Raw genomic sequence first — 27,696 nt, 5'->3', positions numbered from 1 at the left:
TGAAGCAATCAAAACTTCCCCCAAAAATTGTCCGAATCAGCTGAATTTTTATTCATAGGTTAAAATTAAAAATAGTTTGGCATCAAAACTGGAAATGGCGCAACAAATAGATTTCAGTTTTGGGGGCGGTAATAGGCGTGCAAAATGTTGACCAAAAACTTGGTTTTTGTGGATACCATAGGAGTCCGTGTTCCAAGTTGGTTCTATCCCATTTAGTCTCCGAGAGGAAACGGAAGGTAACTCCTCCAAAAACAGGACGATTTAATTTGTTTTTTTGAATTTTGTTTTCTTAATATAAATTAGCCATATACATAAAAAGTTTGGCATCAAAAAATAAAAATTAAAATGCCATCTGCAAGGGTACAAAAAGTTGTCAAGTTTTTAACTCTGCTTTTTTCCCTATTTTGTTTAACCCTTTTTTTAAATTTGAAGATAGGTATTACTGAATTATAAGAAACTTTTATTTAAAAAAAAAGGATATGTCTAACGGGCCTAAGTTCATAGACCATTGCAGTTAAGATCGGATATAGTGGGATTGGCATCCTTATATTAGTTTAATTGTAAACAAAATTTTTTTTAATTACAAAATAAAAAAAAAAATACCAAAGTTGGCTATCGGTGAGTTTTATGATGTAGTCGGCCAAAAACAAAATCAATAGAAAATCCCAAGTGAAGTAAAGCTTGAATCAAATAAAACAAATAAAAACAAGAAAGGAAAGCTAACTTCGGGCGGAGCCGAAGTTTATATACCCTTGCAGCTAAAACCGGATATATATCGCAAACATCGGATATAGTTGGCCGATCCTTATGAAATTTGGTAGGATGGATCAAAATATAATCTGTACCAAGTTCCAGCTTTCTATCTTCAAAAACACAAAAGTTGGGTCATTTCCGATCGTTCAGTTATATGGCAGCTATAGGATATACTCGGCCGATCCTAATGAAATTTGGCATGTCGTATTATTTTGCCAAAAATAGCTCTCATGTCAAATTTGAACTCTCTAACTCTAAAAACACCAAAGTTATACCATTTCCGATCAATCAGTTATATGGCAGCTATAGGATATAGTCGGCCGATCCCGGCCGTTCCGACTTATATACTGCGTGCAAAGGAAAGAAGGGTGTGTGCAAAGTTTCAAGACGATAGCTTTAAAACTGAGAGACTAGTTTGCGTAGAAACAGACAGACGGACAGACGGACAGACGGACATGCTCATATCAACTCAGGAGGTGATCCTGATCAAGAATATATATACTTTATAGGGTCGGAGATGTCTCCTTCACTGCGTTGCACACTTTTGGACAAAATTATAATACCCTCTGCAAGGGTATAATAAAACCAAATAAATTACATTTAAGTATTTACGATCTATGTATTACCAGCTATGTATACAGAAAAACCAAGTGACATTGAAATAAAAAATCCTATTCGCGTGTTAAAATACCCGTGATGTCGTACGCATGCCATTTATGAATTAAACATTTTGGTGACGAAAAAAATCTAGATATAAAGTTAATCATTAAAAAAACTTATTTGGCACAAGCAGAAAAATAATGTAACACAGACATGTGACGAGTAAGGATTGTGAATGTATCAGAGAACAGCTTCCGCCCAGCAAAAAATACACAAATAATCAGCCCATTCGGCCAACAGCTCAAATGGGCGTTCGTGCCAATATGAGCTGTTGAGCGAAGTTCCCGCAAATCCTGTTCCCGCATTTGCGAAAACGCAAAGGAGGAAACTCACCCCCGAATTAACAGCCCAAACTTTGCAAACGCATATGTGTGCGTTTTGACCTCCACTGTTTTAAGTACATATGTACATATGTACTATGTACTTGTATTTTGTATTCATAATTCATTCAACATTATTCTAATTTATGTATTTATACATGTGTATCTGTATTACATACATGTATGTGTATTATTTATATTAAAATTTTTAAAACTTTTGTGATAAGATTTTAAATTATGCTCTCAACTGATTTTTGACCAAGCCGGTTTCTTTTATATATTATAACGTTTCCTCCCAATGAAAATTTCCGTTTTGCAGCTGCACTACTAGCCGGGATTGAATGAAGTTACCGTGCCAATTTAGAAAGTTTTGGATAAATTTTTTCATTAGTTGCAATACATTAAAGTCGTCTGTTATTTCATAATTTTCCTTACAGTAGTTTTTTCTTCTGTAGACACTTTTATTGCATCTAGGAAAAACGCATCTTTTCACTGGATTCAAATGAAAATTGTGACATTGAGTCCGATTTTGGTGTACTTGGACGTTCTGGAAGAGAAGGCAATGGTGACGGATTGATATCCAAGCAGTTTATTTGTGATATGCAAAATTGCTTTATATCTTTTTCATCATTTGGTTGCATGTGTAGCCCAAGTAGTATCAAGCGTTTTTAAGATGTTTTCCTTTGATCCTATTATAGCGGGTACATCAGTCCCTAAATGTTCGTATAGGTGCCGTACTTTGTTAATTTCGAATCATAATGAAGGGGAACTGGAAATCTGTAGTTTTTTGAATATACATATGTAACTTCAAAATTGCTGCATAGGTCAACTATTAGTTGAAGTGTTGATATGTCAATCTGCATCAATCGTTGACTTTCTTGCCTCTCTTTAAAAATTTCATTAATATCAAAAAAATTGTCTACAATAGACTTAAACATTGATTAGTTAAAGTTCCAGCGTGACGGGCAAGAATTTTTCAATGTCGTGTCCAATTGATACTGTATGTTTGCACTTTCCAACCAGTTCGGACACCTCCAAGGAATCATTGAAAAATCGTTATAAAACGTTGGCAAGCAAATGGCTGCTGCAATTTAATTAAACGTGGTCTAGAAATTTCTACGTACATAATTGTCAGTCCACAAATCTAAAGTAACAGTGGCTCTACCACTGTTTACAATGGTGGCTTTCTTGTCTTTAATATTAGTCTTTTCTCATCGGCTTTTTTTTGTGTAGCCCGCGAAACTTTAGTTGGATCAGGCAGCTTGTCTTCGATATCCACATTTTGCTCGAATATTTATCAAAAAATGTGATAGTCTTTTAAATTCAACTCCATTAAGTTCTGAGAATAGTTGGCAATCTTGAGTCCACATAACTAGTTCACACAAACATCAATAGCTTTTTTTTTCCTCTGGTGTGACCATTTTAAGTAGTTTTGTCTTCTTAAGCGATTTGCAACACTTATGACTCTTAAAATTGGACGTATTTTTTGGAAAATATTTTAAAATGGTTTTCCAGGATTGACAGAATATGAATCCATCCAAAATATTTCTGTCCTCTTTAATAATTTCATATAAAGCAAGGGTGCCCAAGCCCATTGCTCTCGGAGCTCCTTTGTTGTTGGAATTGCTCGTTATATGGGAAATGAAATTTTATATACGTGTGTGGCTCGTAGCATAGGCAAGGGCTAAATACAAAAACAATTTTTCGTTTTTCGAGTTAAGCAACAACAATTGTATAGTGTCTCAGTTTTTCGTACTAATACGAAGGCACTTTGTTTTTTTATTACCGAAAACTTTTCACTGCAAAAAATTACTTTTGGTTGAGATCTCAAAAAGAATGGTTAACATCTGAGCTATTAATTTCTTTTATTTATAACTTTATTACAGTTTTTAATTTTTATTTCATAAATATTTTTGTATTACTTTTTTCCATTGAAAATTGTACTATAATTTTTTTCAGTATACCGACATGACTTGCAAAAAAAATTTCTAGCTTTAATGTATTGGTGATTTTTTTCATTGGTATTCGAGTTTGCTCTGTCCTATGCTGAGCTTGGGCACCCCTGCTATATAATATAGAGCAATAAGATTTACCGAAAAGTCTTCTACATTATATGCTCAAGTCAAGCTTGATTTAAATTTTTGGTGTTTTGTCAAAGTTTTTCAACGCCACTTCCGGCCTCAAAAATAAAATCATTATATACATAGTGGCAGTTCCGAAAATTTATTTGAAAAAGTTTTGATGCCTACTTAACTATTCCAATACCCAATTTGTATCTACAGAACAAAATTTAGCCATATGGTCTAACTACAAAGGCTAAGAAATAGAGGACTAAACTGTTTAATCCTTCTATTAGGAACGTTACAACATAATCGTGTTAGTTGTGTAGTAAAACGACACCCAGCTTTGTCTTACGATTTGTTAAGAGGGGTAAGTTTATAATTAAGAGTCTGCTACGATACGAAGGAAGATGAATCCCAGACTCCAAAGAGCAAATATTAAGGAATTATTTTGTTCAGATTCTATGCGGTCTGCATGTACTCCATAATGGGGACTCCAGACACATGAGCCGGACTCCAGTATCGGACGGACCAAAGACACTTTTAATAATATAAAGGTCATTATTTAGGGGTCACTAATTCTTTTGACTACCTTTTAATAAAAACAAGAGTAGTGTTTGCAAATTTGTTAAACTGCCGATGTTATAACTGCTTCGGATCCTAAGTAAATTGAATCCGTCAGCGGCGAATATAATTCCTATAACATTCAGCGTTACGCACGGTAAAATTTGACTGAGCTAGTAGATATCTTACAAAATCTATACTACTGACAGTTTTTTTAATGATTGATATATAATAATGAATGATTTATAATGATTGAGATATGATTGACTTTCGCACAGAGACCCTCATTAAAAGACCGATTGACCGATAAAGTGAGTGCTTTGGGTATTTATTCAATTCCGTCGTTCACTTAGAATAAATTGTAAAGCTGAAAATGCTCTCTTAGCAGATACTTGAGTAGCCGGCATGGCCAAAACTACATGTGCAAGCGAGCTCAAATTTGGCGATTTTAGCCTTAAATTTGTATAATAATGTAATATATCGTCGTTCTAATTTTGTTTATTTCCCGTCCCCTTTTCGTTTTAATTATTTTTTTCTGAATATCCAAATGTTACAAAGGAAAATGAAACAAGACTGACTACTTTTGCATCACATCACACATACATACAAAAAAGACTTTTTGAATCGTCTCAAAAAGTCAAGCGGTCCTGGAAAGAACAGAGCAGAACAGAAAATATTGCTCGTCAATTGAGCGAGGGAAAAATTTTTATACGAACAAAGCAAACGGTTGCTCTCAGACCTTTTGATCAGGGACCGTAAATAATGAATATGATGCCGATTTTTACCGACGACGACTGCCGATGCCGACGACTTATGATTTTTATTTGAAAAATCACAATATAATGATTATTCTCTGAGCGAAAAAAAACGGATAATAAATCATCGGAAATCATCATAAATCGTTATAAATAAAATAATCATTATTTTATGACCAAGAAATAAAAATAAAAAAATAATCATTATTCTATGATCGAACAATAAAAAACACAAATAACACAGTTCGGCAGTGATTTGGAACTTTTGAAGAGACCTAGTAGGAATTGTTCAATAGGTCGAGTATAGTATAAAACCATGTTTGAAATTTTTCGAACACCCTCAAAATCTTGATTTATTTAGAAAAAACGGGTTTTCGGGACCCTTTTCCTCCTAAAAATTATTATTTTAATAGTTAAATGTTGTAGATCAAAGAGATTTGTTTCTAACGTGAAAATTGTCCAAATGTGCAATCCTTAAAGCGAATCCTTACCGAATTTGCTATTGTGATTGAAAAATCAAAATCTAAAGACTTAGAACAGTGGGGGTAAAACGCACACATGTTTAAAATTGTAGTGTATGCATAAAAAAATGAGAGCAGAGGATTCACTGAGCGAAAAAGACGAATTTTTTTTTTAAGTTTGTACTGTCAAACGAGGCAAAATGGGGGCAAATAAGAGAGCATCTAACAATATTTGAAAAAGGTTCTAAATTGCTTGCACTGCCAGTGTGTCGGCAACGCTGCGGCAGAATTTACGACCCTATGCACGCGTGGAAATAGGAAAATGAGAGTTTGCCCCCTACTGCTTTAGGATCAAGTATATTTTAATATAAAAAATCTTTATATTCAGTTTTTTACAATGTTAAATAGTACGGAAGGCTGTTAGTGAAAAAATCATGGTACTAAATGGAACCTGTATATGTTTTCTAATGAGTCAAATATCAAATACCTGTCGTGAAATCATAAATTGAGTTATATTTTTGAGCAAAAAAATAAAAATTAATGATTATTTATGATTTTTAATTTTCGATCATAAAATAATAACTATTTTGTGATTTTTATTTTTCGATCAAAGAATAATGAATATTTCTGATTTTTATTTTTTCGCTCCGAGATTAATGATTATTTTGTTATAAAATAAAGCTGATGATTAAGGTCCGTGTTTTTGATCAAAGACTCATTTAACAACACTTACCATATGATTCAAAGTATTATATAGTATATGGTAAAATTACCATAGTATGGTAAAACGTGGACGGAATCAGACCAGAATAAAGAACGTGATTCATTGCGTGATTGGGGTAGCATAGGATCAGAAAATATACCGAAATCTTGCCAAATGAGAGCCTAGAAACGAACATTCCTTATGTCTACATAACCTCGCATTGGCCTTGTACAAGGACAATCTCGACTGTCTCTCTCGTCCATAGTGATGATATTTAGAAACAACAACAATAACAAAAATGGAAAAAGCGTAGCGAAGCGGTTCCAGGATCAGCGTGTAACTTTAAATAGAACTGAATACCTATATTTGGTTCAGCTTTGCTTAAGTACTTATTTGTATTAAACCATTACTCATCAACTTTATCTATAGAACAATTTATTTGTTGGGTTCATGGTCATCGAGACCACATAATTTTAATTTGACTTTATTCATATTCATCAAGACATACAGCGCTCCCGTCAAAAGGCCGGTGGACTTCCTGAGGGATTGCTTCGTAAGTACACATAGAGTCCAGATTGCCTAACTATGCCTTTATAAAATAAACCGTATTAATTTGTCTCTATGTAAACTTCCGTAACATTCATTTACCTTTTTTACTTTTATACTTTAGATTCAAACATTATTAAAGATTTAGTAGTTAAGAAAAATGTATTCCAATGAACTAGGTTTAAAGGAAATCATTGGGAGTAAAGATTTAGGTTACGTAGACTGTAACTAGGTAGTGTATTGTAAAATTCAGAACAGAAATGAAATAAATTATATTTCTATGGGCACCTCAGCTAAACGATTTCACTTTATATAAGTAAAGGCAGTAATAACACAGTGCGACAAAAAATAAATCGGAGGGACTTTTAAAGTGACATTGTAGGAATTGTTTATTAGGTCTAATGTAGTACAAAACCGTGTTTCAAATATTTGTAACATCCTCAAAATCATGATTCTTTGGTCATGGTCTACCTTCGCGGTTTGAAAAAATCGATTTTTTTTTTGCATATTTCTAATGTAGACATAACTAAAAACATGCCCAGGAAAAATTTGATCAAAGGCATGCTGGTTTACGAGCCTCTAGTATCGAGCCTCAAACATTGTCAGTTTTGCCATTGTGTAATTTTATCATTTATCTTCAAACGCGTTTTCCCAAAACTGTTTTTCTACTGTACTGTTTTCAAAACGGTCGTCAAGTGTTCTTCAAAACTATAGGAGATATCCTAAATCTGTAGAGCATCACTTATTCACAAAACATCATTTTCGACTTTTTATTGTCTTTTTTAGATTGGAAAACATGGTAAAAAAATGCAACTTTTTTCAAATTGTCATTTCTATGAAATTTTTAAATTTTGAAAAAAGTTTGTGTTATGCCATAGTCAACGTTCTTAAAGTTAAGTTAAAAAAATTTTGTATTGTTTCCAGGTTCTTCAGAACCTGAAATATCCTAACCAGCGTTTGATCTCGTCGCACCGGCAGTGGTGCATTCAACGACGCGCCAATGGCAAATTTCACGACAATTTCATCCGGTTTTTGTTGTTTTCTTTGAGTTTAAGCTTTAATTAATCAAATAAAAATGTTATTCAAATATCATGTGTAGTTTTTTTGCAATCTATCCTTGAATAAGAGGACCAAAATTTGAGCGAAAAGGTAGACGACCCCCTTAAAAACCCGTTTTTCGGGACTTTTTTGAGTTACAAAATTCGTAAACGCGTAATTTTGAACCGATTTTAAAATTCCGGTTTTCAATAGTTAATACTTGAAGCTTTTCAAAAAAAATACGTCTTTAATTTTTTTAAACAAAAAGGATCAAACTTGTGCCCAAGAAAGTGACATTTTTGCATTTTTTGTCATGATTTTTGGCCTTTGACCACATTTTTTCGGTACAAGAAATGGCATTATTTTTGACACATATCAATATTATATCAAAAGAAATTATGAAAATTGGAAATTTTCTTGGATTTCCCAATCTTGGAAATTTTAAAGTCGGTTTAAAATTGCGGGCTTACGAATTTTTAAACGCAAAAAAGCCATGAAAAACGGGTTTTTCTAAATAAAACAAGATTTTGAGGTTGTTACAAATATTTCAAATACGGTTTTGTGCCTAATTGTTCATGTTAGGTCTCGGAATAGGAAATGGAATAGTAGGAATTGTTCTACTAGGTATCTTTAAAAGTTCCAAATCACTGTCGCATTTTGTAATTAGTAAGTCTTTAAGGAAGGACCTGTCAAGTCGGTCTCAAAAATAGATGTCTTATTTTTTGCTGGTCCTAATCTTTGTTTCCTATTTGTTTCCTAGTTGTACTTTAAGGCTCTGTTATGTTATTCTAAGCCCTCCTTTACTTCCTTCAATTTGTCCTTGGAACTTCATAAGAAAAGTTTTAAAGCAGTTATCGAAAAAAAGTGTAAAATTGCTATCTGTGCAATAGGTCTGTAACATTTTTGCGAAAGCATCATTTCCTCCATCGTTATAGCGTTGTTTATTTGTTTCCTTCATTCATAACAGGGCAGCAAGGGCTAACAGTGGAACAGTCGGTTACCACTCTTACACTCCAAGCAGTGATAAGCACTTTAAATTCCTAGTAAATTAATAATAGAAAGTCAAATAGAAAGAAAGCTTTCTCTTTAGAAAGTGTCAAATAGAAAAGAAAGCTAAGGCACATGGTTACCGGCTGATTTAACAGAGATTCAACACCCGCTTAAACTATCGGTTGTGCAACTTCGGCGTTGCCGGATGACGCGGGAGCAGTTTTACTATCTATCGTAAGACTCCCCACTTGTATATTCTGCCAGGGATCTACCAAACTACTCTTGATAGATAGTACTGCCAGCTTCGTCGCGAGTCTTGTATAACCGCCAGATTGAATCCTCTCCGCGGCGCTCCTCACTTGTCCGTCCGGGTTAAGGTTCACCTTCAGGATTCTTCCTTTCGGCCACTGGCTACGAGGCTGTCCGACGATATCCCCCTCTACAAAAGGCTTAGTCTTTTCGCACCACTTGGTCTGACTTGGTTCGCACCACTTGATCACTGGCAAATATTCTTTTGAGGCACCGCTTCCAGAACGAGTCCGCCAGTTGTTATGATTCCATCCAGCTCTTCTCGGGCTGCACTCCTTCGGGTAGAAGCTTAATCGTCGGTCCTCTTCCAGTTGAGCTTCCAAGCAGGAAATGATTCGGTGCCGTGATTCTTCGTTTTCGTCTTCCACTGGAAAGTATGTTAGGGGTCGCGATATGATCGCCTCCGCCTCCATTAGAGCGGCTCTCAGCATCTCATCCGATGGTCGTTTGTCACGGAGGATTGATTCCAACGCCGTCTTCACGGAACGCACCAAGCGCTCCTATGCCCCACCCATGTGGGGAAATGCGAGTAGAATGAACTTCCATGTCATCTGGGGTCCAGTGAACTCGCGAGAGAGTAGATCCTTGTCCACATCTTCGAACACCCTACGCAACTCCGTGCAGGCTCCTTGGAAATTGGTGCCGTTGTCGCTCCAGAGTTCCACTGGGCACCCTCGTCGGGCCATAGGGCTGCACACTGCTAAAATAAAAGAGTCAGTGGATAATGAATACGCTACCTCAAGATGTATTGCCCTTGTAGAAAGGCAGGTGAAGAGCACGCCATATCGATTCTCTGAACTGCGTCTGACCCGCACCATCAAAAGCCCAAAGTAGTCCACACCCGTGTAGCTGAAGGGACTATGAAAGGCTGCTACTCTTGGATAGGGAAGTTCCGCCATGCGCGGCGGTTTGGGCGCCACCTGTCGGTTCTTGCATTGTTGGCAGGAGCGTCGTATCCGAGCAAGAGTAGATCTCAGCTTTAGTATTTGTCGTACAAAACAACAACAAAATTTTTGTCGTAATTCGTTGACGACCGTCTCGTGGTTAGCATGCAGAAATCTTCGGTGAAGAAGCTTATCATAAAATACCTTTATGATAAGCTGCGTAATGTGGCAGTCGCAGGGGAGTACGACGCGGTCGTTTCCCTTGATCATCTTGGCACGATCATCCAGCTTTAATACTCCATCTGAATCCATATACGGTCCCATCTTCTATAGTAGGTTCTTCTTCTTTAACGGTTTTCCTTTTAAAATAAGCCGTATTGGTCTTCGAGTCGGTCCCGAATCATTAGATAGGCTCTTGCTATTCGTCTCCGGTCCAGGGCTGCGTCCGACCACTGCTCAAGCAGGCGCAAGATCTCCTTGTTCTCTTCGCTTAACATGCACATATGTGAAACACGTAATAGTTTGAGGTTATGTCTTCACCCACACTGTTGGAGCTTCTTCCTTTAATCGTCCACCCCAGGCGGGTCTTCTCAGCGATCGGTTCTTTTGTTATGCCTTCCTTGGTGCGAAGCACGCGCCCTCGTCTGCAATTATTTAGACCTATCAGGAGCCTGGGCTGTGCTGAGTCGTATCCAGACAATGGTAAATGTCCAAGGTGTGTGTGCTGTGCTTTCACCGGTGCATGCCGGCAGTCCACTGCATACATAGAGGCTGCGGTTGTCCGTTCACTCTAAGGTCTTCTAGCAATAGGGCGTCGATCAAGGTTAGTCGTCGATGAAGGCATACGTGTTGACGTGTAATGGTAGCATTTCCATACAAAGACACTGGCAATACCCTGGATAGCATTTCCACACCCTCTTGTCGATGTGCATAGCACCTGGCACCTAGCACCTGGGATCCGTGCTGGCGCGATGCAACAGGGTGTGTTGGCGTTCTAGGCATCCATCTATTCCGCAAGGATTGGGGACGCCGCTTTTTTTCACCTTGTGGCTCTGGAAACATATCCAGCACAAGCCACACCGTCGAGTAGCATTTCAGCGATCGCGGGTTGTCATTTCCAGGAATGCTGGACACTCATGTAGGGTTATGCAATTGCGGTTCAATGCAATTATATTTGAACTGGCTTGAAGCTTTAGATTTAGTCTTGCTGTTACTTTCTCAAATTTGTCCCAGTTGGCAAACTCTTGTAGATATTTTTGATTTGGGTGGGACTCTGTGTTTTGGTTGGTAGTTGGAGACAATGAAATGATAATGGGAAAATTATCACTGCTCAATGATCAATCATCAATGACCATTTGCAAACATGTAACCTTTTATACTCCATTGCAATATATTAAATGACATTTTTAAAGTTAGATTTAAGTAACGGGAAAAGGATTAAAGTTTTTTGTGTAGCCTTTGATGTTACATTGTAATACCTTGAGTGTCATATTTATATCTAGATTTAGTAACTATTTAGATTTAACGATTAGTCTTTAGTTATATAAATACATATACACAGATCTTTGTAAAAATAGTGCTGTTAGATTTTTCTATATTATTTCGATTTCTTTTGGTTCTATTGCTCATATTTCTAAGGAGAATATTTACTCTATTGGTCCTATCCTTTACAATATTTTCGTCGCTTGAGTTTGTTACCATAATTTCATCTTCTTTGTATCCATATCCTACAATGGGCCTACCGGTGTTTTCAGATGTCGGGGTGAGGTGGGAGGTTGATGCTGATATTGAAGGGATATTCTGTGTAAATCGATGTGGTAGGGGTATGTTGTTTTGCATTGAGGTTGCAACTGATGTATATAGGGATCCGTCATGTTGGTGTCTCTTCCTGTAGATGGACCAGACCAATCTGTTGCCTAATTTTTGGAGGGTTTGTAGGGCATTTTCAGTCTCTGGGCTTATTGTCCGGCACCTGTTTTCTGGTTCGATTCAAGCAGCATTCGTATTTTTCTTCAATTGTCATGACAATATGGGCAAATTGGCTGACATAAAAAAGGTATCTATATTTTTGCAGAATTTTTAAAGATGACCTAGACGTAGGCAGTTGTTTCATCGGATTGGGGCTGGTATATAAGGGCGAGCTTGGTATATGTTTGGTATGTCTAATTTCGCAGATCGTTGGAGTATACAAGTTAAGAGTTTTTTAGCTTGATTAATGACTTTTGTTTTTAGGAGAAGGTTTCGGTCATCAAATTGCATAGACGTGTCATTTAAATTTTTTTTAGTAAGTAATTTTTTTTAGTTAAGTTAGGTATTGTTAAGTTACCGAGCGGTTGCTGTAATTGAAAAATAATGTTCCACAATTCCCTAACAATAATAAGCCCTATATTTAAATTATTTATGTTTATTGCGTTTATATGAATTTATTGCATTAGTATTAGTAACGGATAGTAAAAAGTAGGCTGGAAGCATGACTTTTTTCGATTATACTGTGTGTGTTCAGATCGGAGATCGGAACTAGAAAGTGCAAACGAGAGATACAATACCAAAAGAGACGGCAAGTGCGGGTGGCCGATCGATTGAAATGGCGAGGGATGGTGTGGGGGCGAAACCGCAGCAATGCAATGTGGCGTCATAAATGGTACGTAGGCCGTAATCTTGTATTAATAATGTACGCATTGTTGGTCGGAAGCCGACTCTTTCTCGGCCTCTCGGCTTCACCTGACTTAGCATCTCAGCCTATATGCGTCATATGCGACCAAATAAAGATTCTTATAACGTTTTTAAACCAATAATTTTCGGACTCTTATTCTGGAATGGATTCATGTCGTTGAAAAATCTCAATGACCAAACAAATACTGTTACGCTATTAATAGTTTTAATAGCGACCGAAGTTATAACAAAGCGTAATTCAGTTTTCAATATTTTATCGAGGGTTAAATTTAACCCAAAAATCCACAGTCAACTCAAAACGGGTGCAAGTGTGCTTACGACTTCGTTTCGAAACTATCACAAAGGCTTTCTACCCTAGCAAGATGAACGAATTCATATTATTTGTTACATTAAATTTTTTTTCAGTTTGAGCATATGTTTTATATTTGCTAAAGAATACGACCAAGTGGTAGCAGTAAATTTTTCATACTGTAGAAAAAGTTAAAATAAATATATTTTTACGAATCAATCAAAATCAATATACTGAGATAGGAAAAGAGTCGACATCCCCTACAGATGGATGTACCAATATATATCTTTCTATTTCATTACATTTTGCAAACAGGTGTAACACTCCAGAGCAATTGCGTTATAGTGATATATTCAGGAGCCCATATGGACATGAGTTTATTAAGGATGTTTGTTCGAAGTTCGAATATTGATCCACCCCACCACGAAAAAAGAACGTTTTTTATTTAAGATCTGCAATACCGAATCTGACCGAATATGCGGAGGGTATTATAATTTTGGTCAAAAGTGTGCAACGCAGTGAAGGAGACATCTCCGACCCTATAAAGTATATATATTGTTAATCAGGATCACCTCCTGAGTTGTCCGTCTGTCTGTCCGTCTGTCTGTTTCTACGAAAACTAGTCTCTCAGTTTTAAAGCTATCGTCTTGAAACTTTGCACACACCCTTCTTTCCTTTGCACGCAGTATATAAATCGGAACGGCCCGGATCGGCCGACTATATCCTATAGCTGCCATATAACTGATTGATCGGAAATGGTATAACTTTGGTGTTTTTAAAGTTATAGAAGTTATACGCGAGAGCTATTTTTGGCAAAACATTACGACATGCCAAACTTCATAAGGATCGGCTGACTATATCTTATCTTAGCTGCCATATAACTGAACAATCGAAAATTACCCAACTTTCGTGTTTTGAAGATAGAAAGCTGGAACTTCGTACAGATTCTATTTTTGGTCAGTTGATCCCACCTACCAAATTTCATTAGGATCGGCTGACTATATCCTATAGCTGCCATATAACTGAACGATCGGAAGTGGTTTTTGGTAGAAATACCAACTTTGGTAAATTTGAAGATAGATGCTTGGGACTTTTTTTTAGATTTTTTATTTTAATTAATTGGTTTTATTATGATGTAATCATAAGGATCGGCCAACTATATCCGGTGTTTGCGATATATATCCAGTTTTAACTGCAAGGGTATATCAACTTCGGCTCCGCCCGAAGTTAGCTTTCCTTTCTTGTTTTTATGGTAATGTTAGTATAAGGCTGCAAAAATAGTGCGCGCTGAGACGAAGACAAAGCTGAAGATGAAGCAGAAGACGAATTGCTTGCAGATATGTTAGAAGTCTGGTTTTTCAAACCAAAACAAAGCAAAATAGCAAGCGATTCCTCTGCAAAAACAGTGCTGCACCGTTTGAAGCTGATTGCTTATATACTTATATTGCAAGGTTTATATGAAAAATGACTTAATATTAAAATGATAAATTAATGATTTATATCATTATGTACCGACCCTAAAATAAACAAAAAATTATATAAGGTATCGAAGTTATTGTTAGAAGACAATTTAAATATTCAAGAAATAAAAAAAGCAAAATTACGTATTACGTTAAGCGTTATGCGTTTTTTATTCCTTATGCAGATGAAACTAGATGATCCGAAGATAAACCAGTTTATGGTGCTAATACAGTGACATATGTATAGTCATACAGTCGTAGAATACTATGTACAGTCGGCTTGTGACCAACAAACGCGATATTTACTTTTGGATAATAAATTAACTTATTTAATGGCGGCTGCCAGTCCCGAAAGAAATTTTTTACATTATTTTGAATCATTTATTTTGGGTTTAAAGGTTAAAGGTGTGAGGACTACCCGTTAAATAACTTGGCAACCTTTCATCCGCAATTCTTGCGATATAAAGAAGATACACAGTGGGAAGAGGACTTCAAAACATTGTTGAAAATTAAACTGATCCTTAAACTCTATGGAATCTGTTGTTCAGGATTAATTAACGTAAGAGAAACTCCAGATAAAATGCTAAGCATTCGGACGAAGGAACTGAATGCTTTTCCAGTTTCCCATAATACAATCAAAGTGTTCAATTAAATACCTTTATATTTCTATGTTATAAGTTAATGAGAGCAGAGTGCACAGTGGTCCGGCTTGTATGAAGAGAGCGGCCAAAAATACTTCTAGTTGAGGTAGGAACTGGAAACATGTCACAAAATTTTTATATTTTTATTCTAAAATAATATGTTAAAATCAGCCAGATCGGGCAACTATATCATATAGCTGCCATATAACTGATTGATCGAAAATGCTATAACTTTGGTGTTTTTACAGTTAGAAAGTTTTCAGTTTCAGTTTTTGTACGAATATATTTGACAAAATAACACGACCTACCAAATTTCATAAGGATCAGCCGACTATATCTTAAAGCTGCCATATAACTGATTGATCGGAAATGCTATAACTTCGGTGTTTTTAAAGCTAGAGAATTCTGATTTGGTAAGAATGCTATTTTTGGAAAAATAATACAACATGCTGAATTTCATAAGGATCAGCCGACTATATCCTATATATCCTTTGGATTCTATTAGTTGATCCGATCTACCAAATCTCATAACAATCGGCCGACTATATCTTATAGCTGCCATATAACTGAATGATATAACCATATAACCAGCGCGCTGGTTATATATAAGAATATAAGATCGTGAAAACACACACATATAAGAAGAACCTCTTAAATTTTAATTCAAGGGAATATTTAACGAAATAAAAACTATTAGTAAATGAACAAATAGTTTTGGAAAGGTAAACATAAACATGACACACGAAGACAGAGCAACAGCATAACAAGTAAATATACGGCAAAAGTGACCCTGAAACAGTTAAGATGGTGTTAGTATTTTTACAATATTAGACACATAGGCAAATTTTGGCAAAAAAATTTTGCACATTTGTTACCTTTGGAGACCGTCAAACATATTGGTATATAAACGAATTGTAGAATTTTGTGGGATCACTACTAAAACTTTAGCTAAACATGAAAAAGACGTTCAAAATATAGGCAAAAAACATGTATTAGTTCATAGTAAAATAATAATAACAATAATTATTATTAATATATCAAATTGTATCTCATTTTATAGAAAATACCTTCAACTTCAAAATCCATTACAAATAATTTGAACACGTAAATAATGATCTGACCACTTCAAAGTTCGGTTTAGTTGTGAAATATTCGTGATGCGCGCAGCCGCGCTTTACAAATGAGCAACTGTTCACATCTTCAAATCAATTTTTAGAAAATCCCGTTAGATTTTAGAAAAATCTGGTTTGCCATGAAGAAGCTTGGACATTTTAGAGGCGATTTGTTTACTTTTCGTACATTTTTGCCGTTATAAATTTTTTTATTTTGGGCCTATGGGAGCAACCACTGTGGAGTGGTGGTCGAACTCTGATCGGATGAATTTAGAAGATGTGGAAACCTCACCGAGGGTTGCACTTCATGGGCGAAAGAGGAAAATAGGGACAGGGAGTTTATGTTGCATGTACGAAAGAAAGCCATGCGCACATGTGGAAAAGCTTCAGCGGCAACATAGACGCTATAGAGACCGGGAGCGATAGAAAGCCTCCGCTATCGCAAGACGACGAATGCAGGTGACCGATCGATTGCACAGGAGTGGATGGCACAAAGTGAAGAGTCAGGTTAGATATTGTGATGCTTCTCCACTTCTAGGCACTGCCAAAAGCACTTCAGGGTCTCAGGTCAACCTCAAGATAAGCTGCTCAGCTATAGCTTCCCGATTTTTAGTCGCCGATAGTCGTTATTTAAAATAGACACGTATAACCAATGGAATAGTAACAGGCCCACGGTAAGATCTGTCTTCAGTTACAAGTTTCTGACTACACTGCTCATGTAACGGCGTCGCCTGCGCTTACCGATGCGGTTCAGTTGGATTCGGTCGATTGAATTGTTTGTGGCGGTGGAGAGCAGCTGGGAAAAGGTCCTTCTCCTTCAGTCAGCTTTGGAGTCGGAGTACTTGCCGTCAAGTTTATTAATTTATAGGTTGGGCCTAAATCTCCTTAAGATGTTGAAAATCCGGTGACTTGTCGGGTGAATGTCGGGTCGTACGGCTTTTAGTAATTTGGGTATCCATCAGCAGCATAACCTTATGACTCAACAACGCGCCGTCCTGTTGTGATCATTCCTTCGCGACAATTCTTATAAATTGATAAAGTGTAAGAGGTAACGAATAACGATCATTAAATGTCACGACTAGTTCACAAGGGTTGTGGGTAGGTTCCATCGAATTCATAGTTTCGACGTCGTTGCGGGTGCCAAGAAATAATTCAGTTAGCTTTTCTAAAAAAATGCCTCTTTTATTGAAAGGTTAAGGATTCGATTATAAATTACTTATGGCGTACCTCCTCCACCGGATCCTCGCTGGAGAGGTTCTATGACCTTTTGGCTCCCCTTAACCTTACCAAACATAGGTTCCATCACTCAAATTTTTCGCTGTGAGATTCGCTGTAACCCTAAGGATGATTTTCACAAACTTAATAGCCTTATCGATACATTTGATTGGTCCTATATTCTGAAATGCACCGATGTAAATGCAACCTTCGAAAATTGTACCATACTTTAAATACATTTTTTGACTCGAGTGTGCCGTGGAAATATTCGTCCGCTTAAGCAAATCCTCCTTAGTTTACAAGGTGCCTTATGAACTTAAAAAACACTTAAGGGGGGACAACTGAGTAGAGTTTTGAAAAAATTGAAAATTTTTTTTTTAGCTTACAAAATTCTTTAGGGTCTTAAAAATAACATATCAAAAGATAGAGTCCGGCCAAAGTGTCTAAGTGTCGAAATTTGTCATTCTGCGGCGATGCCTCACAGGTATGTATATCCCACAGTACTTAAAACTTTAATCTAAAATTTTGACAGTATACTCAGAATACCTATGTCTATCGACACACGACATTTTTTTTATATTGCTTACTTTTTTTTTATCAACAATTTTGTGACGTTTTTTGTTCGTGAAAATTGAAAATTAGGTTCAATCACTCACCATTTTGGAAAAAATCAATACATCGAAAATATCCTACGTGTGTCAATAGCTGTTGATGTACAGAAACTAACCAAACTTGATTTTTTGTTTTAGATCAAAAATTAAGGACGTTAGGTGTTCGGCCATGGACCCCTTTTAAAAAAATAGGGCCTACGAATAAAGGCTGCAGAGCCGCCATTTTGTTTTCGATTTATTTATTTTATGCTTTAAATATAATAGAATATAAAAACTCATTTACAAATTTTCGATTGGCATTTTCATTTAGCCAACAAAAATTCCAGAAAATCCGTTTTTTTCGCCTGTTACTCAGATGTCCCACCTTTAAACAGGCTCTTACTGAAATATACAAAAACCGGCAGTAGTATAGATTTTTCAATATATCTACAGCTCGGTCAAATTTAACCGCGCATAACGCTAAATGTTTTTGGACCTATATTTGCTGCTGTCGGGTTCAATTTACCCAGGAACCGAAGCAGTTTTATAACATTGTAAACACTAAGCGAAAACATTTATATTTTCCAACTCTGCATACGTTTGAAAATTCATCTGCGACCCCTGATCAGGCCATTGCTGATCTATTCGCAAAATTTGTTCAATCAACATACTCTCCTAAAATGACAGATCAGTCTTACGCATACATCATTCAATCGAAAAATCTTATTTTCTGTCTTTTTCCGAGAATCAAACTCGTTTATTCGCAAGGTTCCGATGGAGTGGCAGACTTTGTGCAAGCCTCTACATCGACTTTAAACTTAAAAGAAAACTTATCTTTGGAAACCGCAATTTTTCCCGTTATGTGGAAAGAATCTTTTATAATTGCCTTACATAAAAAGGGAAGAGTTCGATGCTGCCAACTACAGAGGCATCGCTAAATTGTTGGCAATTCCAAAGTAATTTGAAAAATTAGTTAATCCTTATTTGCAACACCTTTGCTCTTTGACCATTTTTCCATCACCACTAATATACTAATATACACCGTTACACAATTGACATCCTTTGTCATAAATGGCTTTCAAAAGGGATTTTTAACTCATGTTATTTACACAAACTTTAGTAAACCATTTGATTCAGTCAATCACTCACTCCTGTTGAGTAAAGTGAGTCTTCGCAATTTTCTACAGAACTCCTAACGTGGATCTTCAGTTACTTAGTTGGAAGAACACAAAAACTGTTTTTTAAAAAAGTACATTTCCGCTTGGTCCGTGCTACATCTGGGATCCCTCAAGGAAGTCATCTTGGCTCGTTACAGTTTACTATTTTTATTAAGGACTTCAACGAACTGTCTGTACTTATGTATGCAGATGATGTGAAGCCTTCAAGTATTAAGTATTGTCTTCAATACAAATTCGCTTCTGCCCAATGCAAACTTCAGTCCGATCTCAAAAATTTGAAATCTCAAAATCTGAAAAATGAAATGGTGTTTAGCAAATGATTTAAAATTTATTGTTTAAAAATGCAAGCTAATGTCTTTTTATCGTTCTTGCCCTGCGCAGGCTACGTATACTCTCTATGGAATTGCTTTAGAAAAATTAACACAGCACTATGGGCGATTAGTTGATTTTGGCGGCATAAAGTCCACACATAGAGCTAGGAGCTTAATTTTTTTTTTAAGGTTACTAATATTTTAGTTTGTTTTCGGATTTTTTTTTTTTTATTTAATTTGACCTTGCCTTTATTTTCCGCCCCTTTATAGCCCCGGCACTTGTACAAAAATTTAAATTTTTATTATAAAGCAAAGCATAAAAATAGAAAAAATAATATTTTACCATGTTTTAACAATATTCTAAACCTAAAAAAACAAAAAGTTAATAATCTTCTTCATCTAAAACAAAAGAATTCTCATGTTTGTCATCGCTTTCGTTGTCTGATTCGGTGTCTTCATCATTAAAAAAATTGTATGAACTCAGCTCTGATGTTGGATGTTCAAGTGCATTTTTCTTTTAAAGGAACAAAAAAGAGCAAAAAACATGATTACTACAATAAACTAGACACTTTCGTTAGTAACTTGCCATTTTTAGTTGGATGTTTTGATATGCACTTTTCAAGAAATACTCCACGGAACACAATTAAAATTGTTAGATTATTGCTAAAAATACAATCAACAATAACACTGGAAATTAAAAACACCACGAACATTTATACACATTTATCGTAAATAAAAGATTCTAAATACGTTGAGCTTTGCTATCCATATTACACTTATTAATTTAAACGAAGCCAATAATAATTTAGGTACTTTCAACAGCATGAAATTTTTTGTGCCAATTTATATAATTCGAGCATCAACAGATCATCTGGTTTTGAAGGGCTGCCACAAAAAGAGAGTTGCTACCCGATAAAAAAAAAAATTGTTTTTCAGCTAACTGAATTGTTTACTATTAATAAAAAAAAACATTTCCTTAATATTTCACCATAAATTTTATGACTTTATGCCGCCCATTATGAAAAATCGCCCATAGTGCACAGGTTAATAATCTCGGTGTCCTACATGTTAGAATCAAAACTTTTTCAAAACAACCCATATTTCCACAATGGTTAATAAGGGTAAAGGTGTCATTGGTTTTATTAAAAGGTTGTCAAAAGAATTTATCGACCCTTATATTACTAAAAGTTTCTTTATTTTGGTAAAAGTTTCTTTGGTCCGTCCGATACTGGAGTACGGTTCATGTGTCTGAAGTCCCAAAAAAAGATTACATAGAATTACATAAAACCGCATAGAATCCGTAAAAAAAAATTTCTTGAAATTTTCACTTAGAGGTCTTAACTGGCATGCAAATCTTCATCTTCCCTCTTACAGTAGCAGACTCTTTCTAATAAACTTACCAACCTTTCCTAACCGTAGGGCAATGCTGGGTGTAGTTTTTCTACATAACCTAATCAATGGGGATAAAGATAGCCAGCATAAAAACTAACACGCTTAAATTTTAACATTTCTAATAGAAGGACTAGAAACTTTAGTCCCCTATTTCTTAGCCATGGCTTTAGTCGACATATGCACAGCACGATTCTTTGAGGGTCATATGTTCGTACTACAATACAATGACCTTCAAATTTAAAATGAAGTATTTTACATTTCCTTATTTTCTTAATTTAATAAATAACAGATTAATAATAAATCGATTCTGATGCGTTTCGGAAATCGCTTTATGATGAATTCAAGAATACTAGCTAATAATAAAATTCTAAAAAACCGCGAAACAAAAAAAAATAAGTATTCATGTGAATTAATAAGTACGTGCAGGTATTTTTGACGAACAATTATGTTTGAATCACATTACTTATTATTTTTAAGCACAGCAGTAGTTTGTTCAAAAAACAAGAAAGGAAAGCTAACTTCGGGCGGAGCCGAAGTTAATATACCCTTGCAGTTAAAACCGGATATATATCGGAAACATCGGATAAAGTTGCCCGATTCTTATGAGAATATGATAATATAACCCAATTTATAATAATACAAAATTTAAAACAAGTCCTAAACTTCTATCTTTAAAAATACCAAAGTTAGTATTTCTACCAAAAACCATTTCCGATCGTTCAGTTATATGGCAGCTATAAGATATAGTCGACCGATCGTTATGAAATTTGGTAGGTCGGATTATCTGACCAAAAATAGAATCTGTACTTAATTTCAGCTATCGTTCAGTTATATGGCAGCTATAGGATATAGTCGGCCTATCCCGGCCGTTCCGACTTACAAAAGGTGTGTGCAAAGTTTCAAGACGATAGCTTTAAACAGACAGAAACAGACAGACGGACATGCTTATATCAACTGAGAAGGTGATCCTGATCGGAAATATATATACTCTTTATAGGGTCGGAGATGTCTTCTTCACTGCGTTGCACACATTTGACCAAAATTATAATACCCTCTGAAAGTGTTTAAAATATCTAAAATCTAATATCTTAAATATCTGGAATCATCTTGTATCTTGTACAAACATAAAAATATCATCGTGATATTTTTTTATACGTATTTTTATATTTCTTACTTTTTTTATATATATATATATTTTACTACAACTAGATTACGTTAATTTATTGGTTTTTGTTTGTAAAAAATAGTTAATGTTGCTAAAAAAACAAATTTTAATCAATTTAAATCATTTTTTGATCGTAGGACAGCTCTGGAGCACCACCACATGATTCCAACGAAATCAACGACATTATTGAAACAAGTTTTACAACATCTTGTAAAGTAGAAATGGCTAACAAAGTTGATGGCTCTGTTCAAGAAAAATCGGTGGAAATAGAGTCTCTGCATCATTATCTATTATCGATTGTGAACATGCCCTATTCATTGAGAATGATCTGCCTCACTAATCTCTTTTGCTGGATGGCTCATGTTTGCTATTCTTTGTATTTTACCGATTTTGTAGGGGAGGCAGTATTTAAAGGGGACCCAAATGCAAAGCAAGGCTCCGAGGGCCAATTAAGATACGAAGAGGGAGTTCGATTTGGATGTTTGGGAATGGCAATGTATTCTCTTTCGTGCTCTTTTTATTCACTTATTATTGACAAGCTAATTGCTCGTTTTAGGTAAGTTAATTAATAACTAAGTTTTAAAAGAATCATCTTTTTTTTGAATACTTACAGAGCTAAATATGTGTATGTTGGAGGACTAATATTTTATAGCATTGGAATGGCATTCATGGCACTAACTCGAGCTAAATTAAGTGTCTTATTATTTAGTTGGACGGCAGGAGTTATGTATTCTACGCTTTTTACCATGCCATATCTACTTGTTGCACACTACCATCATTTGTCTACAGTAAGTATCTCTATAGGCCATGAACTCTTTAGAAAAAAAATAAAATATATACATTTTATTGGATTAATTCCTTATTAGAATTGAGTATATTTATATTGAAAAATATTTAAAAAAGGAGAAAAACAATGTATGTACATTTAATTGTATATTTAATAATTTTAAAGGGTAAAGTGAAATATGTAAACATTGTAATATTTAATATTTTTAAAGGGTAAAAAAAAGACTGACTGAGTGAGACATTGAGTAAAACGGATTTGGCAAATGTGGTAAAGGCATGAGTAAAAAATTTACTCTATCCGAACGGCGACGCAATAACCAAATGAGTTTTGTAACCGAGTACTCGGTTAGTTGTGCGTCGCATTTGTGACGTCAAATTTATTTTTTGTTTTTGTTTTTGTGTTGCTTTTCAATACAAGAAATAGAAAAATATAAAGGCATGGATTAATTATAATATATACATGTATATGTCATTTATTTAATTTTTTATAACAGAATGCAAAAACATAATTTTTTTTTATTGTATCTGCATTGTTAGCAATAATACATCGCTTTTCAGAAATTAAATTTCTAGCATCTGAAAAGGCTCTTTGCAGGTAGCTGCTTACTACCTGCTTGCCGAGCTGCTTGCAGGTATACAAAAAAATGTGCAACTAGTTTTAGCTTCTGCTCTACCTTCCATGAATGACGAGAATGCCAAAATTTTATCCGAGTACTCGAAGCATTTACTCTGCATTCACTCATTCTATCCATTCCACATTGGTTTGAATTTCACTCATTTCACATACAACGAAAACAACCCTTAACAATCCGCAATTCACTTTGTTGAAATGGTTTGGCACGCTCAATTGCGACTTAAACTTATTGTACTCAAATAACCAAAAATTTTGAGTGCAATCATACAGACAGTATAAATGTCTATTCGTTTTATATCCACTCTATTAATTCGCGGTAAAGAGTTTCGCAATTAATGAGAATGAATCAAAAACCAATGAGAACAAAGCATTCACTGAGCGAAAAAAAAGTAGTTTTTTTTCTGTTATTTTTTTTTGTTAATTCAAAAATTGGAATGGGCACTAATAAAGTGTATTTATTTTTTTTAAAGCTTTTTAAGAGAATGATGCGGCAGAATTTCCGACCCTATACACGGGTGTTATGGAAAATGAGCTTTAGTGAAACTGAAACCACTGCTTTAGCGAAAATGTATATAAGAGAAAGAAGGAGACATCCCCGATGAGGTCGGGGACTTTATGGAAAGAATATACTATTCATATAGTATGCCCTCATGTATTACAAAATATGCCCTCTTTATATTTTAAAAGCTTTTGAAACTGATTGAAGAGTTTCGTTTTATTGAACCCCTTTATTTGCGGGATGTTTTATTGGGCGCCGAATTTTCATTATCGATAATAAACAAACTGTTGGATTTTCTCAAAAAAAAAAGTCAGTTTCTCAAAAATTACAAAAATTGAAAACGTAAATATTGAAAAAAAAAATTTGTATGTGTCGCACTTGACATGGCGCGACCCAGGCACCTGCCATGATGGCCCTAGGGCATGGGATATGAGATAATCGGTCAATCAGCGCCCCGACACTCAAGCCAGTCTGTTCCAGTCATGGCTTATATCCTCAGTTAAGAATGAAGGCCTATCTAAATATCTTCCGGTCTGTAGGATCCTGGCACCCGGTTATATAACGCAACTCCTCATCGAACCCGAAGGCTCTACCCGCATTCTGGTATTAAACCACAACCATTTGTAGAGTTCAATGGTATATTGGAGTCGTGTGAATGTATAAAAGATAGAGAAGGAATCATCTCCGACTCCATAAGCTATATATATTCTTGATCAACAGCATCAACATCCGAGTCGATATAGCCAAGCCCGTTTGTCCGTCCGTCCGCCCGTCTGTCCACATAAAAGCGCTAGAGCTATAGGAGACTGAGTTATAGGATTTATTAGGAGTTGAAGCTTGTATCAAATTTTTTCCACGCCTCCATAAATTACCAATTCCTGTAGCGCCAGTACAGAAAGGCATTTCAAAAAACTTTTTATTGGAAATACAATTGTCAGCACTACCCGATACATATCGCGAGCATTAGTATCTCCTCTAAGGCCTCTTCTTCTGATCTGTCATCTCTATCGCCAACAACGTGTAAAATACAACACCTTCATTATTACAAATAAATAAAACTATTACTCAGCCTAAAAACCTAACAGGTTATGGGCACAGCACCCACAGCATACGCATAGAGCCTTTGGGCAAAGACAATTTCGACACCTGGAAAATACAAATACAGGCCCTTTTGATAAAAAATGACTTGTGGAAATATGTCAACGGGACTCTTTTAAAACCCGAATATAATTTCGCACAATGGATAAACGAAGATGCAAAGGCTAAGTCCGATATCATTTTGGCCATGTCAACATCGAAACTTAGGCATACGAAGAACTACGAAACTGCAAATTATATATGGGTAAAGGTGCACAACACTTACCAGTCTACGGGGCCCGTAAAGCCGCACTGTTGAAATCGCTGATCTTACTGAAAATGAATGCTGGCGGAGATATGAGAAGCCACATAGATAAGTTTTCCGATTTAGCTGACAAAATAAACGAAGTTAATCTCCTGAATATTGACGATCTGTTAACCATCTTGCTACTATACAGTATACCAGAAGAGGACGAACAGTCTCGAATTGCAATTGAAACTCAGGACAACTTAATATCAACAGAAGCACTAAAAACTAAGTTACTAGACGAATACGAGGCAAGAAACAGAAATCCAAGCGAGTCGACGCCTGGAGCATTATTGGTGCACAAGAAGTATAATCCCAGCAAGCCGAAACAACTAAGCACTAATCAAAAATTTAAGTTTAAATGTAACAGCTGCGGAAATGTCATTCACCGTGCAGCTGAGTGCAGATCAAAGCCAATGAAGAACCAGAGCGAAAGCATGTACATCAACATAGCTAATTATACAAACAGTGATTGCAGTAACTGGTGTCTAGACTCTAGTTCGAGACCCTGGAGCCAGCAGAAGGCTCGAAGCTCAGACTGGCAAATGATGAGGCCACAGATATAAAAGGATGTGGATCCGTGCAGTTCTCCCCAAACAACAAGTTCACTGCCAGCTTGAAAAACGCACTCTATGTGCCGGATTTAAGAACCAATCTCTTATTGGTCTCAAAAATATGTGATCACGGCTTCAATGTAATATTCAAGAAAGAAATAGCTGAGGTAGTTAGAACTAAAGGAGGAGAATTAGTCTTTACCGCTCCTCGCAAGTTGGACTTGTACCAGATCGAGGAAACACACGAAAGCAGCCAGATTGCTATAAGTAAGCAAAACAGCATCAAAGAATGGCATGAGCGTTTCGGCCATCTAAATGAGCCAGATCTGAAAGAACTGATCGAAAAAGGCAAAGTTTAAGGAGCTAAGGTAAACCTAAAGGAGAGTCTCCCAATTTGTGAAATATGCATCAAGGGGAAGCAGTCCCAGAAGCCGTTCCCAGTATCAAATTCAAGGGCAAGGGATGTACTAGAATTAATCCACAGTGACGTGTGGATTACACGCCCATGCGTGTAAACAGCCACGGAGGCAGCCGTTATTTTCTGATATATACAGATGACTTCTCGGAGTCATTGAAAAAGAACAATACATGGGAGGTTGTCGATCGTCAGAAATACCATAAGGTTATCGAAACGAAGTGGGTGCTACGAACAAAATATTCGCCCGACGGAAAGATAAATTGTCGAAAAGCTCTATTGGTCGCAAAAGGATTTACACAACGTGAAGGTATTGATTACGACGAGACCTTTTCTCTAGTATCCCGAATGAGCTCAATAAGGAAATTAACAGCTTTAGCCACGGAACTCGGATTGGATGTTCACCAATTCGATTTCAACAGCGCCTATTTAAATGGGGACATCGAAGAAGAACTTTATATCAGCGTCCCACCTGAGTTCCAGGAAATATTGACAGCAAATATTGACCCCGAGAAAGTTTGCAAGTTAAGAAAGACACTATATGGTCTAAAGCAGAGCGGTCGCCAATGTTACAAAAAGCTAGACTGCCAACTCAAAGAATCGAACCTTGAGCCACTCGCAGCCGATCAGTGCGTGTACTTAAAACGTGAACGAAATGGGATCCTGATAGTATCGCTTTACGTAGACGACCTCATAATAGCAAAAAATAACGTCGAAATGATTTCGCAGTTGAAGCATGAATTGCTTGACAAATTCCAGATGCAAGATTTGGGCAAGATATCGTATTGTTTGGGCATAGAATTTAAACAAAGCGAAGACAAGACAGAGTTCACCATGGCCCAACCAAAGTATATAGCAGACATCCTGAAACGTTTCAACATGGAAAACTGCAAGCCTGTAAATACTCCAATTAATAGAAGCGAAAAATTGTCTACAGAAATGTTTCAAACCACAGGAAGCGAAAAGGCCCTGATATAGCGTTCGCAGTGAGTGCACTAAGCCGATATAACACAAATTTTGGGAAACAGCACTGGATGGCTGCAAAAAGGGTATTACGCTACTTATAAGGAACCCAAAACCATGGCTAGTGGCCAAAACCTAGTAGGCTACGCAGATGCTTACTGGGCCTCCAACATAGACGATCGCAGATCTTTCACAGGTTTTGCCTTTAAGTTCGCAAGTGCAGCCATATCCTGGGAAAGTAGAAAGCAACGGACATGGCCCTATCAGACTCATCAAAAGAAGCGGTTCACCTTAGAAGTGTCCTAAGCGAAGTTTTGGGGCAACTGAAGACAACTGTCATTCACAACGACAATCAAGGAGCCGGTCAACTTCACAAACGTATTTCACAAACG

At 36.1% G+C, this 27,696-nt stretch overlaps 1 protein-coding gene and 1 long non-coding RNA gene across 9 annotated transcripts in view; one reads left to right on the top strand and one right to left on the bottom strand.

The window, feature by feature from the left end:
- The window catches only part of lovit (loss of visual transmission), a 225,641-nt gene that overhangs the window by 81,971 nt on the left and 115,974 nt on the right, over positions 1-27,696 (top strand). For all 5 annotated transcript variants that reach the window (XR_011442575.1, XR_011442576.1, XM_070279342.1 and 2 more), the window contains exons 7-8: positions 22,207-22,625; positions 22,683-22,857. Coding sequence is in view for 3 of the 5 variants with exons in the window: in XM_070279342.1 (XP_070135443.1) it covers positions 22,207-22,625; positions 22,683-22,857 (594 nt within the window). In the remaining 2 variants the exon portion in view is untranslated. The remainder of the gene's footprint in view (positions 1-22,206; positions 22,626-22,682; positions 22,858-27,696) is intronic.
- Positions 16,149-17,988, bottom strand: LOC138926195 (uncharacterized). Of its 4 annotated transcripts, none has more exons than XR_011442580.1 (4): positions 17,820-17,988; positions 17,662-17,759; positions 17,446-17,615; positions 16,149-17,383 (listed from the first exon to the last, which is right to left on the bottom strand). It is a non-coding gene; the product is annotated as an uncharacterized lncRNA (long non-coding RNA). The 4 variants fall into 4 exon arrangements; XR_011442579.1 differs by having other exon boundaries at positions 16,150-17,383; positions 17,446-17,608; positions 17,671-17,759; XR_011442578.1 differs by having other exon boundaries at positions 16,151-17,383; positions 17,671-17,759.

Source organism: Drosophila bipectinata, chromosome 3L, assembly GCF_030179905.1.
Source record: "Drosophila bipectinata strain 14024-0381.07 chromosome 3L, DbipHiC1v2, whole genome shotgun sequence".
In the NCBI taxonomy this organism is placed as follows: domain Eukaryota; kingdom Metazoa; phylum Arthropoda; class Insecta; order Diptera; family Drosophilidae; genus Drosophila; species Drosophila bipectinata.
The sequence above is the reverse complement of the archived record's forward strand: the minus strand, read 5'-3'. Positions and strand labels throughout refer to the sequence as shown.